Source organism: Ammospiza caudacuta, chromosome 1, assembly GCF_027887145.1.
Source record: "Ammospiza caudacuta isolate bAmmCau1 chromosome 1, bAmmCau1.pri, whole genome shotgun sequence".
Lineage (NCBI taxonomy): Eukaryota > Metazoa > Chordata > Aves > Passeriformes > Passerellidae > Ammospiza > Ammospiza caudacuta.
The window spans coordinates 45,302,140-45,317,338 of NC_080593.1; the positions used below are offsets into that span (position 1 = coordinate 45,302,140).

The following is a 15,199-nucleotide window of genomic DNA, read 5'->3' on the forward strand; positions in this document are numbered from 1 at the left end:
AAATACAGACATACCCAAACTCATAAAAGATGCAATAACTTTAGGATGAGTAGATGTCATGTGAAAGACAAGCATAAGAGAACCTACTTTCAGGCAACCAATGATTTTAGATGCTTTCAAAGCCAGAAGTCCCAATATGCTTTCTCTTTAAAAATCCTGATTGTTGGAAAATGCACATTTGTAGGGATTTACAGATCTTTCAGTCCATCACTCACCACTATTGGCCAGAGGCAGCCTCCTGAGCTGGGCATCAGGTTTCAAATTAAATATACAGAAGCATTAGTTCAGCATTGTAGGAGCGATGGGTGGTAGGACGGTCGGGACAGATGGAGACGAGAGATCTCCAAAGCCAGGTCTTGGAACTTGGGGTTTATTGCAAAGGGCCTGGGTGCAGGGGCCTGCTGGGAGCCAGCCACAGCTTGGAGCAGGCCCCAAAGAGGAGCCCAAAAGAGCGCGTGAGCAAGAGAGAGCGAGAGATTAATAACAGCAAAGTGAAAAGAGGACAGAAGAAGAGTAAAAGAAGATGAAGTTCCCGTTACAATACAATACATTTTCTCTGAGCTGAATATTATAATTCTCACTAACCAATCTAGTACAAGATACAAATCCTGTAGCATTTACATACAGCCTATAAGAATCATTACATTACTATACTGTGTTACATTTTAAACCCTAAAAACTACTCTGTGGACCACTTCTGCCAAGCTGGCAGGGTCTGCTGTGACCCTTGGACCTGCCTGCAAGCAGAGGGTATTGTTCCATCAAAAGGGGATTACCTTCAGTGGCCATACTGTTGTTTTCCCGTTGTTCAGTAACTAAGGCTTGGTATCTCAAAGCTTGCTTTCATTTCAATCTTGCTTATAGTTTCCATATACTCAAAATCTTTTGCCAGGCAATCATATTTATAAGGGTTTTGTGTTTCATCTTCCCCAACACTGCACCATTAAAATGAGAGCTGGAGTGCCTAGATTCTGCTTTTTGTTCCTGAACATAAATACTATACTTTAGCCATCTTGCTTTTATTTTAGCCATGCTGCTTGTCTTTCTTGGTCTTTTATCTTCTGTTCTCATAAGCTTATTCGGGAGCACTTCAGCAGCTTTAAATTGCTGGGAATTTTTAGTTCTTGTACACCTGACCATAGGATAAGACTTAAAAACATGTATTGTTTTTGAATCATTGGAAATTAGGTACCTGGTGCTTAGCTGACCTTCACCTGTCTGCACCATTAAAAACCAGGGCTTCTGTTTTAATTAGAATTTAAATAGAAACTGGGAATCTCACGTAATCACACATTGAGCTGATGCTTTTAAAAGGATATTTATATATTATTATCTGAAGCAGTGGTAGAAGTGGTATCCTTCATGGAGAGTTAGCTGAAGTTGATTGGCATTTATGGATTCTCAATTCTTGCTTCAGATGGAGGTTTTGAATTATATGTCTGCCTTTAAGATGCAAATTTAAATATGATGACCTTTGAGTTAATTATTTAGTTCATCTGGGATACCTGAGGATTTAGGTCGGTATTAATTAACACAAGTTAATTTTGGGACTTAGACTTAAATCTTCTTAGATTTTCAGCACCTTCATTTTCATTATCCCTCAGTTTGTGATTGCCTAAAATGGTCTTGTGGAGATTCACAGCTCTCATTTTAAAACAAGCATAATCCTGCAGCAGGCTTGTTTTTATGGAAAATATTTTGTGCTTCTTAAGCTACAGAAGTAATTAATGGTCTTTCTGGGGTATTCAGAGCCCTGAAAAGTCCACTTGTCTTATTTGTGCAGTGAAAGGCCATGTTTTCACCAAAAGTCGTGTTTAGGGTAGAGTCAGCCTTCAGCCCCTCTAAACTTCAGGTGTGAACAAACCAAAATTAAAATTGTACAACTGTTGTCTTAGTGAAACATCTTTTAGTAGCGCAAAGATTTGCACAATTCTTTCTGTCTTGCTCTTTTTTTTTGATTGATTGGTTAGTTTTTGCTTTATTCCACCAAACCCTATATGAATGCCTAAAGAAAAAAAGCAAAATGTAAATTCTCTTTGAAGTATCTTAATGGCACTGATCCTGAGAGTGGCAAGCATGATAAATGGAATGTGTTTAGTTCACAGTCTCCTCCATCCATTCTCCTTCTCTTTTAATGCTTTCATGAAGATAAATTGACTGGGTCTTTATTTCATGGTATATCCCAGAATTACATTCTAGAAGGCTATTTTGGCAGGTTGCAGTTTGAATGCAGTCTATCCCTGTGACCACTTTACCAGAAACTATGGAGATTATGTTAAAAAACAGATTAGCCCCTGCCATTTTTTCAAACATAGCATGAAAATTGAAATAGTTGTTAAAACCTTACTTGTGTTTTTTGTCACCTTCTACTTAGCACTACAACTTTCTTAAGATATACCAATGAGCAAGCGAGTTAAACTTCCATAGTAATGTGGAGTTTCCCTCCTCTTTGCATTAGCTTGATGCAATGTGCTGTGTGCTTAAGGAATTTCTTTAAATCCCTTTATGCATTTACTTCTGCTCAGAGAATCTTACAACCAAGGCTTAGTAACTTTGTTTAAATCCTGTTGTTGTCTGTTGCCATTACTACATGACACAATAGCTCTTCTCTGAATGACAGCCTCTAAGTGAGTTTGTTAAGTAGCACAGTGGGATCCTGTTTCCTAAGTGAAACCTCCCAAGTCTCTTGACAGTATGAATAACAGCATAAATCATCTTTTCATTAAATATTTATGCTTCCATCCTCTGGAAAAATTTTATTCTTCTTAGGTTTTAAAAAGATTTATTTTGGGGAAAGCATGAACTATGAATAACGTTTTCATGTTGGTTTTTGCCAGAGGCCCATTTCCTTTGTTTCAAGAATACATCTTGCTTTTTTCACCAGGTAAATTAGCACTACTCAACTACTGGCATAATGAGATTGAGACTTATTAGAAAATCTGCCTGGCTTCTGTCTTTTTAGCAAGAAGAATAGCCAGTAGCCGTGCATGTGGGTGCATGTTCCTACAGAAGAGAGGGCCAGCTCCCTGGTGTGTGTGTTGGTGGCTGTGCCCAGGGCTGGCCTTGGAGGGGATGGCCAGGGCTCAGTAAGGGAGGTCAGGCAAGCTTGGGGCTCACTGGACACAGTCACTGGAGAGACCTTTGCTCACAGCCTTGATGGAGCTGGAGAATGTCATTGGACATGCACATGCCAGTGAATCCCTCCTGTACAGCACAGACCTGTTGAAGCATCACGGCAGGGATGTCTGGGAGGCTGACACAGCAGTGCTGGAATACCAAGAGCCTGTGTCTCCTGGTGGCTGGGCTTCTTGAGGCATTTGTGCTGGTGCAGGCAGTGTCCTCACAGAAATGGTGTCGTAGTTTTTGTGATCATTATCTTGCAACAGTTGCAAGATAATACATGAATTCCTGAGTATTTTGGCTGGTGTCTTGGTTCAGGAAGGGGTTTATAGAAAACTGCCATCCAGCTTCATATGCCTAAAAGCTTTAGAAGTAAAAGTTTACTCTCTGAATAAAAGTTTCTAAAGGAGAACCAGTGGATCACGTTGTCCAGAAAACACAACAGCGTAAGTACAGTAGCTTACTAAATTGCTGCTATTATGGTAGTAATGCTGAACACTGCAGTACAATGATGTCTTCCTGGGTTAAGAGCTTGGAAGTTATTTGTGTGTCTGTTGTTTCACAGTTTTGTGTGCAAGATGCTCAGATTAATTCTTGTGTTTTCATAGATCATTGCTTTTAAAATTATGTTAATTATCTGGGCAGTCTCCCAAAGTCCAGGATTGAAAACTGAATGTGGACAGCATTGTAAAAAGTGGTCTTTAAGGTTTATGAACTGCAGATAGTCTATGCACAGGATTTTCAATGACAGCAGAGAAAAAAAATTGGGTTACAGAAGGTGAAAAGCAGTATGAGACAAGAATCTTCACACTTGGCTAATGGATCCAAAGTTTTAAGTTCTCAATTTATCAAACCAGTCAAGTATATGTTCAGCTTTAAACTGAGGTTTAAGTGGTTTGCTGGACAAAATTCCCATTCAAGGTGTTTCTCCAATGTATTTGCTATTATTAATCAGTCTTTAGTATGAAATATCAAGCTGATCCTAAGTTTATTTTGTTAAAATGTGAGTCTTCTGTTTCAAGCATCAAGACCATGAACATTTATTTTTTAAAGTTTCCAAAGCAAGAAGGGTTGTTTGTGTACCTCCAATTCTGACACTTCCTGGGCTCAGTACAGTTGTGTAAATATGGATGTAGATAGACCATCTGAGATAACTTAGAGCATCCCACAGGATCTTAAGCTGCTAGTCCAGAAGCAATGTGAATCTCCCAGGTCCATGTCATATCAGACAGTATTGTTTCAAAATCCTCACACACTCCAAGCTGTTTCAAATTGTACTTTGTCTACCTGTGTTTAAGCAACTGAATCAAAGCCCTGTTGGATCTACTAGTGAAGGGCAGAAGAGGTGACACTTCAGCTGCCTTCACATGGGGAATGCAGTATCTTTGTAAACAGCTTTTTTCTTATAGTCTCAGTTCTGACACCTGCCTGCACGCTCACCCAAGCCAGCTCTTATAGTGTGCATGCAAGGGGAATCTCCTTCAGTTCTGTCCTTGCCAAAGATTTATTTACTTAAGGAGAAAATGTCCAAGCTATTCTACAGATACAGTTGCAGAAAAGCAGTGAACATTAGTGTAAGCTGCTGGAACAAAATAGTGGAAAAAGAGTAAAAAATAGTTTTTTTACTACCATTTTGTCTTCTTTTGTAAGCTGCCTCAAGACTGGGAAGTGAAAACTGAGGTCTTTCAGATGTAGCTGAAAGAGTTTCAGGGAAATGCTACTCCTCAGCTGGAAGATACTTCTGTCACAGCACAGCCAGCAGGGCAGCTGTGGTTTAGTCATTACTTCACGGCAAAACCAGTCAGTTCAGTTTAAACAGGCCTAAGGAAATTAGGGAGATTGCTATAAGCCTACTGGCTGGTCACTGGAGACTTGTGCTATGAAGGGTTTTACTTGTTTGTTTTGGGACAGTGAGCCCAGCACCAAAGAGTAGGAAGTGATTTGGCACAAGACATCTTGCTTAACTTAGCCCAGGTGTTTCTCACATGGGCATCTGACTGTGGCATAAGTGAGGTACAGACTCTTTGGTAACTACTGTCCAAATTGCTACCATGTACACTCCAAAAGTGAAGATAGCTGGCTTTTCTTCTTCTTCTTAACACTGCTGCAAAAGTGTTTTTCCATTCCTAGTGACACTTTTTGTGGTGGTAGAAATAGTATTTTCCCTCTGATTCATTTTATAAACCATTGTGTGTGATTTGCAATTTCTGTCTCAATGAAGTCTGTTAGTCTAAATCTCATAAATAAGATTAAATTAGGCATTGCTTTATTTTAAATATTTTAGTAATCAATGTAAAATTGAAATTTTATGCTATTTTAATCTTGGTAGTTTCTTTATCCTTGCTGTTTATCCTAAACTTCCCTGTAAGTCTGAACCTGTATAGTTGTTAACCTCTGTAGTTGTTAATATAATTTTTCTGCCTTTTTATTTAACTGCTTTCCCACTATCTAGGAAAAACAAAAGGCTTTTGATCTCCATTTAAAGCTGCAGTTTTTATCCACTGTATTGCAGCAGGTGAGAAAGCTTTGTTTTGTTTGTGTCTTCTTACATCTCTTATGTAGTAAGAGATGCATTAATGTGATATTGAGGGTTTCCACATTTATCAATCAACATTCTTAAACTCAAAATGTTTTCTTGGAAATATCAGGCCTGAAAAATCTTACCTTTTGGCCACAATCAATAATCAGTGCAGAAAATAATTTTATAATCACAGTTAACATGTGGAGCAGACTGACTTCCTTGTTTGGCCTTGTGATGAAAATTTGGTTTTGTCAGTAAAGAAGAACAGAAGAAAAAGATAAGGCGTAACTTTCTATTCTCATGTACTCACCTATATTAAGAAATTTAGAAGGAAGTTTTACTGACCATAGTGGTCTTCAAAAATCTTTCTAAGTTCTCAATTTAAAAAATAATTAAAACCCTTAATTCATTGTACAATTTGTACAGTAAGTAGATATTTTCTCACTTTGCTGCTAGTGACTGTTGCTTATGATTCTTTTAGGCAGAAAGAGGCTTTTATATTCTGTGCTATTTAAGTCTCAGCTTATGAGGATCACATAGTAAAAATATTTTCATTATATTCCCTGAGCAAATATATGCTTAGCTTATATTTTAAAATACCTGCTATTTTTAGTATGTCATACATCATTCTCTCAGTTATAAAATAAGAGTAACTTTTTTGTGTTAGAAGTTGATGCTTAATTTAACAAGACACTTGTGTCAATTTTTTCTTTTTTCCTTGCTATTAGTTTTGTCCTATGAGTTTTAATCATCTTTTAATTATCTTGATTTTATTTAGTATAAATATCAATGGTAACATTAAAGAAAAAGTGTTTATCCAGTTGCGTAATGTCATCAGTATGTATGTGTCCATTGTATATCACAATCCTGTGTAGATTTTTAGATGGGAATATTTTAATTTCTGACTTAGCCTATAATATTTCACCTCTTGGAAAATCACTTCCATTCTCATGATTAGAGGCAACTTGTCTCTAGAAATAAGGCATTAAATATTAATAAGCATAACATCTGTAACTATATTAGGACAGTGGATTGAATTAGTGAAATGTAATATTCAGCATTACCTAGCACAGTCAAAAAGAGAGACTTTATTTCTCTGTGTTATACTTTGGAGACTATCAGTAGAATAGCTCTCAGCCTGTAAGATAATTTGGCTTTCTTTTTCTAAAGGAATGCCCATAAATGAAGATATTGATGATAAAGTTCAAGGCAGGTAATCTTAAACTTACAGAGAAGAGTAATTCTTTGATATCACAGATAACCATGGTATATTTGTCTGCCATCAAACAGGCAGGCAAAATTTAGCCTTTTTTTCCCCACAATTTTCATGGTAATGAGTGGTTAGGGCTCACTGTTGGGCCAAAGGTCTTTGGAAGGTCAGGGTTGACAACTGCCACAGATAGTTGGGCATTGATGGCTCTTTTCTTCCCACACTGTGACTTGTGTCCCAGATTTCACTAGCCTGGGAAGGACTTTCATTGGGCTTTTCAGGGCCTTCTCAAAACTCTAGAATGAATTCCCATAGGGTGGGGAGATGAAGGAGACAGGTTTGAGGTTTGATTTTGTTTTCACCCATCTTGAATTCAGTCAGGTTACTCTGAAAGGATGAGTTAATCAGTGGCAAAGCAAAACTTATCTTCTCCCCAGCTCCCCTTAATTCCCTATAAATCCCTATAAAAAGAGGGATATCGACTGTGACTCAGTGCATGATATAACGCCTTGACACTGGAGCTAAAAATGATTGCACCACAAGTCATCAAGGATGTGGTCAATACTGCCAGGACTGCTAGTGATGGAAAGGTGTTCTTGCTCTACTTCTTGATCTAGCTGTTGATGTCACTGTTCTCTGTTGAATTGCAGGTCACCTCCTTCCACGATCTTTAAAAAAGCCTAATGATGGCATCGTAGTGGCAGGAGAAAAGAAAACAATAATGACTGAGTACAATGGGCAGAAAAAAATAGTGCTAGTGATAGAGAACTGAACTATTTTAAGAGCATCAAAAATAAAAGTCATAATGTTCATGCAAAGGAAAAGATGTGAAAATGTCACAGGCTGCTGAGATGCATACAAACACTTAAAGCTCACCTGCTGTTAGCAGTTTGGGTACTTAATATTGCTTCAGTTTTATCATCCTGTTTTCCTTCTCTTACATGTGCAAGAATGCAAATACTGGTCTATAAAGCACTTCCCAGTGTAGGATGCTTGAGTTAAACAACACAGGAAATATTGTCAGCATCAACAGGGAAGGGAAGGGAAGGGAAGGGAAGGGAAGGGAAGGGAAGGGAAGGGAAGGGAAGGGAAGGGAAGGGAAGGGAAGGGAAGGGAAGGGAAGGGAAGGGAAGGGAAGGGAAGGGAAGGGAAGGGAAGGGAAGGGAAGGGAAGGGAAGGGAAGGGAAGGGAAGGGAAGGGAAGGGAAGGGAAGGGAAAGGAAAGGAAAGGAAAGGAAAGGAAAGGAAAGGAAAGGAAAGGAAAGGAAAGGAAAGGAAAGGAAAGGAAAGGAAAGGAAAGGAAAGGAAAGGAAAGGAAAGGAAAGGAAAGGAAAGGAAAGGAAAGAAAGGAAAGGGGAAAGGAAAGGGGAGGGGAAAGGGAGACAACAGAAGGAAAGGGAAGTGGCTAACAGTCAGCAAGACCACTTTATCTTTAGACCACTGAAACATAACAGGATTATTTTCCATCTGTAAAGTGGAAAGTATTTGATCTGATATTTCCAAATATCAGTTTTTCAAGATTTTTGTTATATTCAGTGCAAACATGTATGTATGCTTGCATACACACACATTTTTAGCATTTCATTGGTTTTAAGACTCAACCACAAAGAACTCAGAGAAATCAAGAATATTCTTTTGACTGTGTTCTTAACATTTGGCGACCATGGGTGTTAATTATCATAAAAAAGATAAATGCATGTTTTCCTCATTCCATTAGATGCTTAGTCTCACATTTAATAAAAAAAATAAAGATTCTTATAACTCTTAGAAACATTCATACTTGGTCTGCTGCATGGATTTGATTTGAGAGTGGTGGGGTTAATTCAGAAGTAGGGTAGCACAGCTGAAATCCGAATGCATCCCAGAGTTTCAAGAAGAATGGTTGCACTTAGCTTTCCTGTGCTGGATATTTGTACCAGAGATTGCTTTCTACATCTACCGCATCCATATTAGTTCTCTGACTTGCTTGACAAGACAACATTCTGTGTCATGGCATGACAGCTGTCCCTGTGAGTCACTCAGAGGTGTAAGCAATGACCTGTCCTGCAAGGGCAAGATAAATCAGATAATCAAGAGATGTTTGGAGCAATTTGAAATCCACCTACCAGGATGATCTTGATGTTTCTGTGTCTGTGAATTTCAGGTGATTTTTATATGATCTTGTAAATGCTCGGTTTGACATGGGTGGTCAGGGAAGGGAGAGATTTGTGAAGTACTAAAACCCTGCAATTCATTTTTTTTTTAATTTATTTTGGGTTTTTCCCATTATACATGTTAAATAATTTTATCTAGTGTACCTTACTCTATTTGCAAACTGACCATTTTGGAACATGATCTGTTTTAACAGCTTTGGATAGTTGCTCAAAAGGAGGGTAAAATCATTTAAAAAATCATTAACTGAGTATCCAGCTTTTTACAAATCACATTTCTGCACCTATGGAGGATTAGCGTGGACATTTGGAAGCATTTTTTCACTGTGAGGTTGCTCAAACATTGGCTTCCTAGAGAGGTGGTTAGTGCCCAACCCTGTCAGTGTCTAAGAAACATTTGGACAATATCCTTTAAGGACATGCTTTAACTTTTGGTCAGCCCTGAACTAGTCAGGTAGCTGGACTAAGTAAGCATTCATCACCTTCCAAAAGAAAAGTTATTCTATTCTATTCTATTCTATTCTATTCTATTCTATTCTATTCTATTCTATTCTTTCCTGTTGAACTACTTTTCCCCTATCCATTACCTATTAAGAAGCTAGGGTGTTTTTCACTCAAAATCTTGATTTCAAAAAGGTATCTATCACAGACAACTTTACCTGGAAAACAGAAAAAATATTTTATAGGAATTGGTCTGTGAAAAATGCCAATAGGGATTATCATATTGTGGTATAAAAATAACTTTTTCTAATTTAATTTAATCTTTTTTTGAAATTGATCATTAACTACAAAGGATAATAAAAAATTTAAGAAATAATGAACACTAAAGTGAGGCTACAGTTCTTGAAATGGAAAACATACATCATTGAATATGATGAAGAATATACAGTGTCTGGCCTTCACCCTTTTTTGTTCACTACTCACAGAATATAAGAACTAGGTACTTGTAGAAGTAAATAATACAAGAAAGTAGCATTGATTTTTCTCTTCTTTCCTATAAAATTATTGATCTGATTTTAACCTAATTGGCACTTGTGAAAATAAATGGAGTAAAACCAGTAGTCTTTTCATAGGGTTCAAGTATGTGTTCTCAGTAAGAGTCCCAGGCCTGCTTGTCTGGGGCTGTGTTGACTATCCTAACAAGCTAAAGATGGAGTGCTGTAGCATACTGTACTTGCTTTGTTCTTCTTCTCTTTAATCTCTCATTCTAATTATTTCTTGTAATTCAGATGAGTAATAGTGCTAAAGATGCCTTAATGTATTGATACACAACAATTGAGCATGTACTGCTAAAAACGTAGCTTTTCAGTAGAAGTCTTACCTAGAATAATAATGGACTGCTGATTAAAATAAAGAAATAATGAAAGTAGGTTTCCAATTTACCCCATCAGAAATTGTGGGAATTAAAAGAACATTATTTCTCCTGTATCCTGCCTATAGACATTTTTAATGAGTTATACTCTCCAGTACCATAGAATTTACTGTATAGAATCCAAAGACTGTCCATTTCCTCAGTACTGATCTGCCGATACTTTGTTTGTGAGAAAATTTAAAGACAGGTGAGCCCCTAATTCACATGCATAAATATTTGCAGGTTTGAGGAATTAATTAAATTTTGATTTAAATTTTTCCACACTATCTTTTAGGAAAAGCAGCTGTAAAGGTATTGCACATATATTCAGTGACAGTAATTTTATTGGCTTCAACAAGTTTTGGCTCAGTCTCCAAGCTGTATAGTTTGGATGTTGAGCTTGGTGCTTGAAGGTACATCTGGTGAAATTTTTTTCCTTCATCAGAGAAGGTCCTGAAGCTTAAAGATATGTGAGAATCATAAGAATCAGGACAGTTAATTACAAATTACAAGTAAGGAACATTGATAAAAAGGTTTTCAGCTGTTTTTTAAAAATCTATAAAACTGCATGCTTTTCCTTGGTATTTGATATAATTTATTCCATATTAAAAAAGAGGTAAATTGAAATTAAAAAAAAAGTAAAAGGATACAAGTGTTTGCACAATTATAGTCAATCTTTGTTTATTTGGGATGATCATTTAGTTCATAGTAATCATTTTAGTAAAATGCTATCCTTACAGGGCTGCTGAAGATTGCTTTTCCATGTTTGCATCCACAATCAAATGGCTCTTGTGGATACAGACATAGATGATTGCATATCTCTTTGCCAGTATCCAAAAAGGAAAATTGTGTTTTAAACATGTTTAAAACACTTTTGCAAAACCAGCTTTATGTAGCTCATGTAGAGTTTAAAGCTGGATCTTGTGTGCTCCTTTGGGATAAGATTTGGATCATCCCTCCAGTAGAATTCTGTTGTAGAAGAATTGCATGTGTATGTTACTTTGCATGCTGTAGCAGTGTGGGTATGTGAGAAAGGGAAAGAGGAAAAGGCAAAACAATTCCAATTCCATTACATGGTTCTTGAAGTGTCTGTTTGCAGCAGAGAACCATGGATATGGTTTTAGCATGGCTAAAGCTGGGGCTAGTAGAAGGTGATTTATATCTTACCCCTCTGTGCTAATTTAATGCTGTTGTTTTCTCTGTCTGTTCTTGTAACAAAATAGAAGTACTCTGCTGTCTCTCTCTGCAACATATCTACAGAAGTCCTGAAAGTCATCAATGCCACTGAAGAGCTGATAGCAGAATCCACTGATCCCTGTGACTTCCCAGATGACGTTCAGGACAGAGGGAGAGGAGCCCTCCCACTGGGCACAGATCCTGTCAGACTCGATGAGCAGCTCACCACGCTGGAAGAAAATGTAAGGAGGTGAATCAGTATGTGAAAGAGTCACATGTGTGTGTGAGAGCACCTGTTTGTGTGCACCAACTGGAAAGGGAAAGCACACGGGGCAGCATCAGTGGATGTTCAAAAGTAATTTGGGGTTTTTAAACAAATACACAAATAGAAAAAAAAATGGTGTTTCAACAGTGCTTAAAACTGTGTCAGTGGGGGGTTTTTAATATGTACTCTAAATATAGAGGGGAGGAGGAATTGGATGCTTTGGGGTTTAGAAGCTCTATCTCAAAAGCTCATTTATCCCCTCCACGCCTCTATGGCAGTGTGGCTGTGCCACACCTGGATGAAACCACACATTTCCCAGTCTCAGCACCACCTCATCACTCCAAGGACAGGTGGAAAAAGCATTATTTCTCCAGTCACACAGAGAAGTGGAAAAGCTCTTCCTCCCCCCTACATCTCCAGCACACCGTGCTGAACACCCTGGAAGCTGGAGCTGCCTCCTGTACTGCTAGAAAGAGCAGGCTGGAGAATCTGAATTAAACAAACATTTGTTTGGTGACATCCAAATCATCCATCCTTTTTCATGAATACCTGCAATCTGCAGGGGAAAGTACAATGCTGAATCATAGAAGGAAGTCACTACTCATTGAAAATTTTTGTGAATCCAATTAATGGAGTTGGTAGACTTTTAACTTTCTCTTCTTCCCACATTCAAGTGCTCTTTCCCTTCATTAGGAGCTCTTAAAATCTCATAGGAATCTGCACTGTCCCATTATATCATCCTGATCAATTCAAGAAAATAAATCCTCGTTTTCTTTAGCCCCAAGAAAATTTTCAGACAGAATCTCCTCTTAGAGGATAAAATCAGTTTTCTCCACAGAAACACATTTCCACAGCAGCCCCAGACTAAGAACTGGGTGGAAGATACTCTATGACACTAAAAGCCAGTCCTGGCACTGGACTCTCTCTTATGAAATAGTAAAGTATCCTAAAGGTCCAAACACCACAGAATTCATCTGGTAGGGGAGTGAATATAGAATAAAAATCCAAGTGCATGCTGGACCACATCTTGTAAAGAACTAAGAAATTCTGCAGGACAAAGAGCAATTTGGGGAAATCTGGTCCTACATGTTTTTTCTGTGGAAAACTGTATTGTAAACTATCTAAGGTGCATGTTTTGTTTTTTCCCACAATTGCACTTTGATAATCCCTCCCAGCAATGTGGAGCTTTGGCATCTGTGATGCTGTGGCCTCAAATCATTCATTTGGGCCAAGCATTTCTGACTAGCAGACACTGGACACAGAGGCAGAGCATTTCTTGCTTTGGCTTTGCCCTTGCTGCCGCATTTCTGCTTTAGCTTCTCCCATTTCTCTGCAGAATTCACAAGGTATCCAGCACAGCCTTGCTGTGTCCCCACAGGACATCTTTCTCTGTGCCACACAGGACATGAAGTAGATGACAAAATCTTCACAGTTTGAAGGTTTCACTATTACACTCCATGGTAAAGAGCCTTTAGAAATCCAGGAAACCATAAATTTTCCCATTGCAGCTGGGGCCATATCTACATGAACCACATCCTCTTTGCAGCAACTTCTGCAGGAGGATCTGGGTGTTTATAAACACTTTGTTCATTTTTGCTCTCTCTAGCCTTTTGAAGACTCTGCATGCAACAATGTGGAGAATGTAGGGCCATCTGTACAAGCAAAAGGTTGGGGTTTTGTGGAAGTTGTGCATACCTAAATGACAGTAAAATAAGTCTCCACAATATAAATATGAATGTATGAATCAGGGCATCATTTAGAGTAGACCTGCAAGAACACCATTGCTGTTTGGAGTGCAACAATTGTCCAGGTGAAGGGAACATTCTTAGAAAAATATTTTCTTTAGCTCCAGCTGGAAAATGTTCATTAACATTTCACAAATATAGGGGCTGATTGAGTTACAGAAACACTGATGACCTTTCTTTCCCACATTTTTCTATCAGTCCCATTTTCTTTAGATTTTCTTCTCCTTCTTGAAAATAACATCTTACTGTGCAGAGATTTTTGCCACAGCACTTAAAATGCATCTTTTCTTTAACTTTCTAAAGATGCTGCTGTTCAAAATGTTTCATTTCTTCTTTCTTTAAGCTTTTAGATGTGACAGGGAAATCTAAAAAAAAACCTGTCTTTTAATCTGAACTGGCTGCAGTATATCATACTTAAAAGATGTATCATTTAAATGAACAGTAAGAATAATTAAACCACACTAAAGCAGGAGCATTTCTGTTTAAATTATCATGTTGACTTTATGGACCACCTGTATCCCCAGGTACTTCAGCAGAAATTTTACATTAGATCACTTATTTCTTTTTGGTATGTTTTTCAAAGATTTCATGCCTGCAGTTTGAAAGTGTTCTTACAAGATTTGGTTTGTACAGATGTAGTGATTTTGTTTCTTAGCAAAGTCACGTGCTTGAAAAAAACCTATCTACAACTGATACAAAGAAAAAAGAAAACTATTTCAAGCAATTAAGAAACAATAATGAAATAGAAAAGGAATAAAAAGTAAACAAATTTCAATCTGATCATTCTCTACCATTTTGATCCATAAAGTCACAGCATTACCATAAATTATTTGAATATCTCTTATGTCAAAGGACTGAATGATCCAGGAATTGTGGGCAGATGTAATGACTGGAGTAGAAGATGTATGAAATGAAGGTATTAGCTCAAAGATCTGCTTCAGATCCTGTTTGCTTGCCCTTTGTACCCTGAAGTCAGCCACAGCCATGTTTAATTCATGCTAGGTTTGTAACAACCTGGTCTTTACTACTATTACAATGGGGAAAATCAGAATATGTATTTCATTTCCACTGTGCTGTTACCAGCCTGATGGAAACAAGTCTCTTGGCTAAGGAGTAAATGGGCAGAAAGAGCAGTATTTTTATGTGGTTCTACACAATTTTAAGCTCAGATGTCAAAAGCTAATGCTTGAAAATTACCCTCTTCTATACACCAGTGACCTCCATGTACCTTAGGGGGTTTGTGAAATAAAAGAAACTATAAAACAGAGTGTATGACTAATTACTGCTCTGAAGGGCTGAATGGGAAATGAAACCTTTAGCTGTAGTTATAGATACCAGAGGTGGGCCAAAATTGTAAGAGTTTTTCATTTTTAGGGAAGAACTCTGAATTACAAAGTCAATAATTCTCTCTTATGTGGCCCAAATAAGCCTGTTGATCCTCCACAGAGTCACTCAAAGGCCCAGGAGATGGGAAGGTTTTGCCTGCTGCCTGTTTGGGTGAGAGCAGGATGGGATGGAAAATCCTCATACATATAAGCACATTTACTCCATAGGAAGTTAATAACTATTTGCTGCTGAACAGTTATTCATGCAGTTTTTACAGCCAGAAGGCATCAAGTGGGTTAAAGAAACACAGCTTTATATGAGGTGTGATCTGTTGCC

General features: G+C 37.8%; 1 protein-coding gene across 4 annotated transcripts in view; it reads left to right on the forward strand.

The window, feature by feature from the left end:
- MYRIP (myosin VIIA and Rab interacting protein) overlaps positions 1–15,199 on the forward strand; it is a 204,886-nt gene that overhangs the window by 182,946 nt on the left and 6,741 nt on the right. For 3 of the 4 annotated variants that reach the window (XM_058804823.1, XM_058804796.1, XM_058804815.1), the window contains 2 exons: positions 5,573–5,635; positions 11,575–11,769. In XM_058804823.1, coding sequence (XP_058660806.1) covers positions 5,573–5,635; positions 11,575–11,769 — 258 coding nt within the window. The remainder of the gene's footprint in view (positions 1–5,572; positions 5,636–11,574; positions 11,770–15,199) is intronic. The other variant, XM_058804806.1, reaches the window with a different exon arrangement.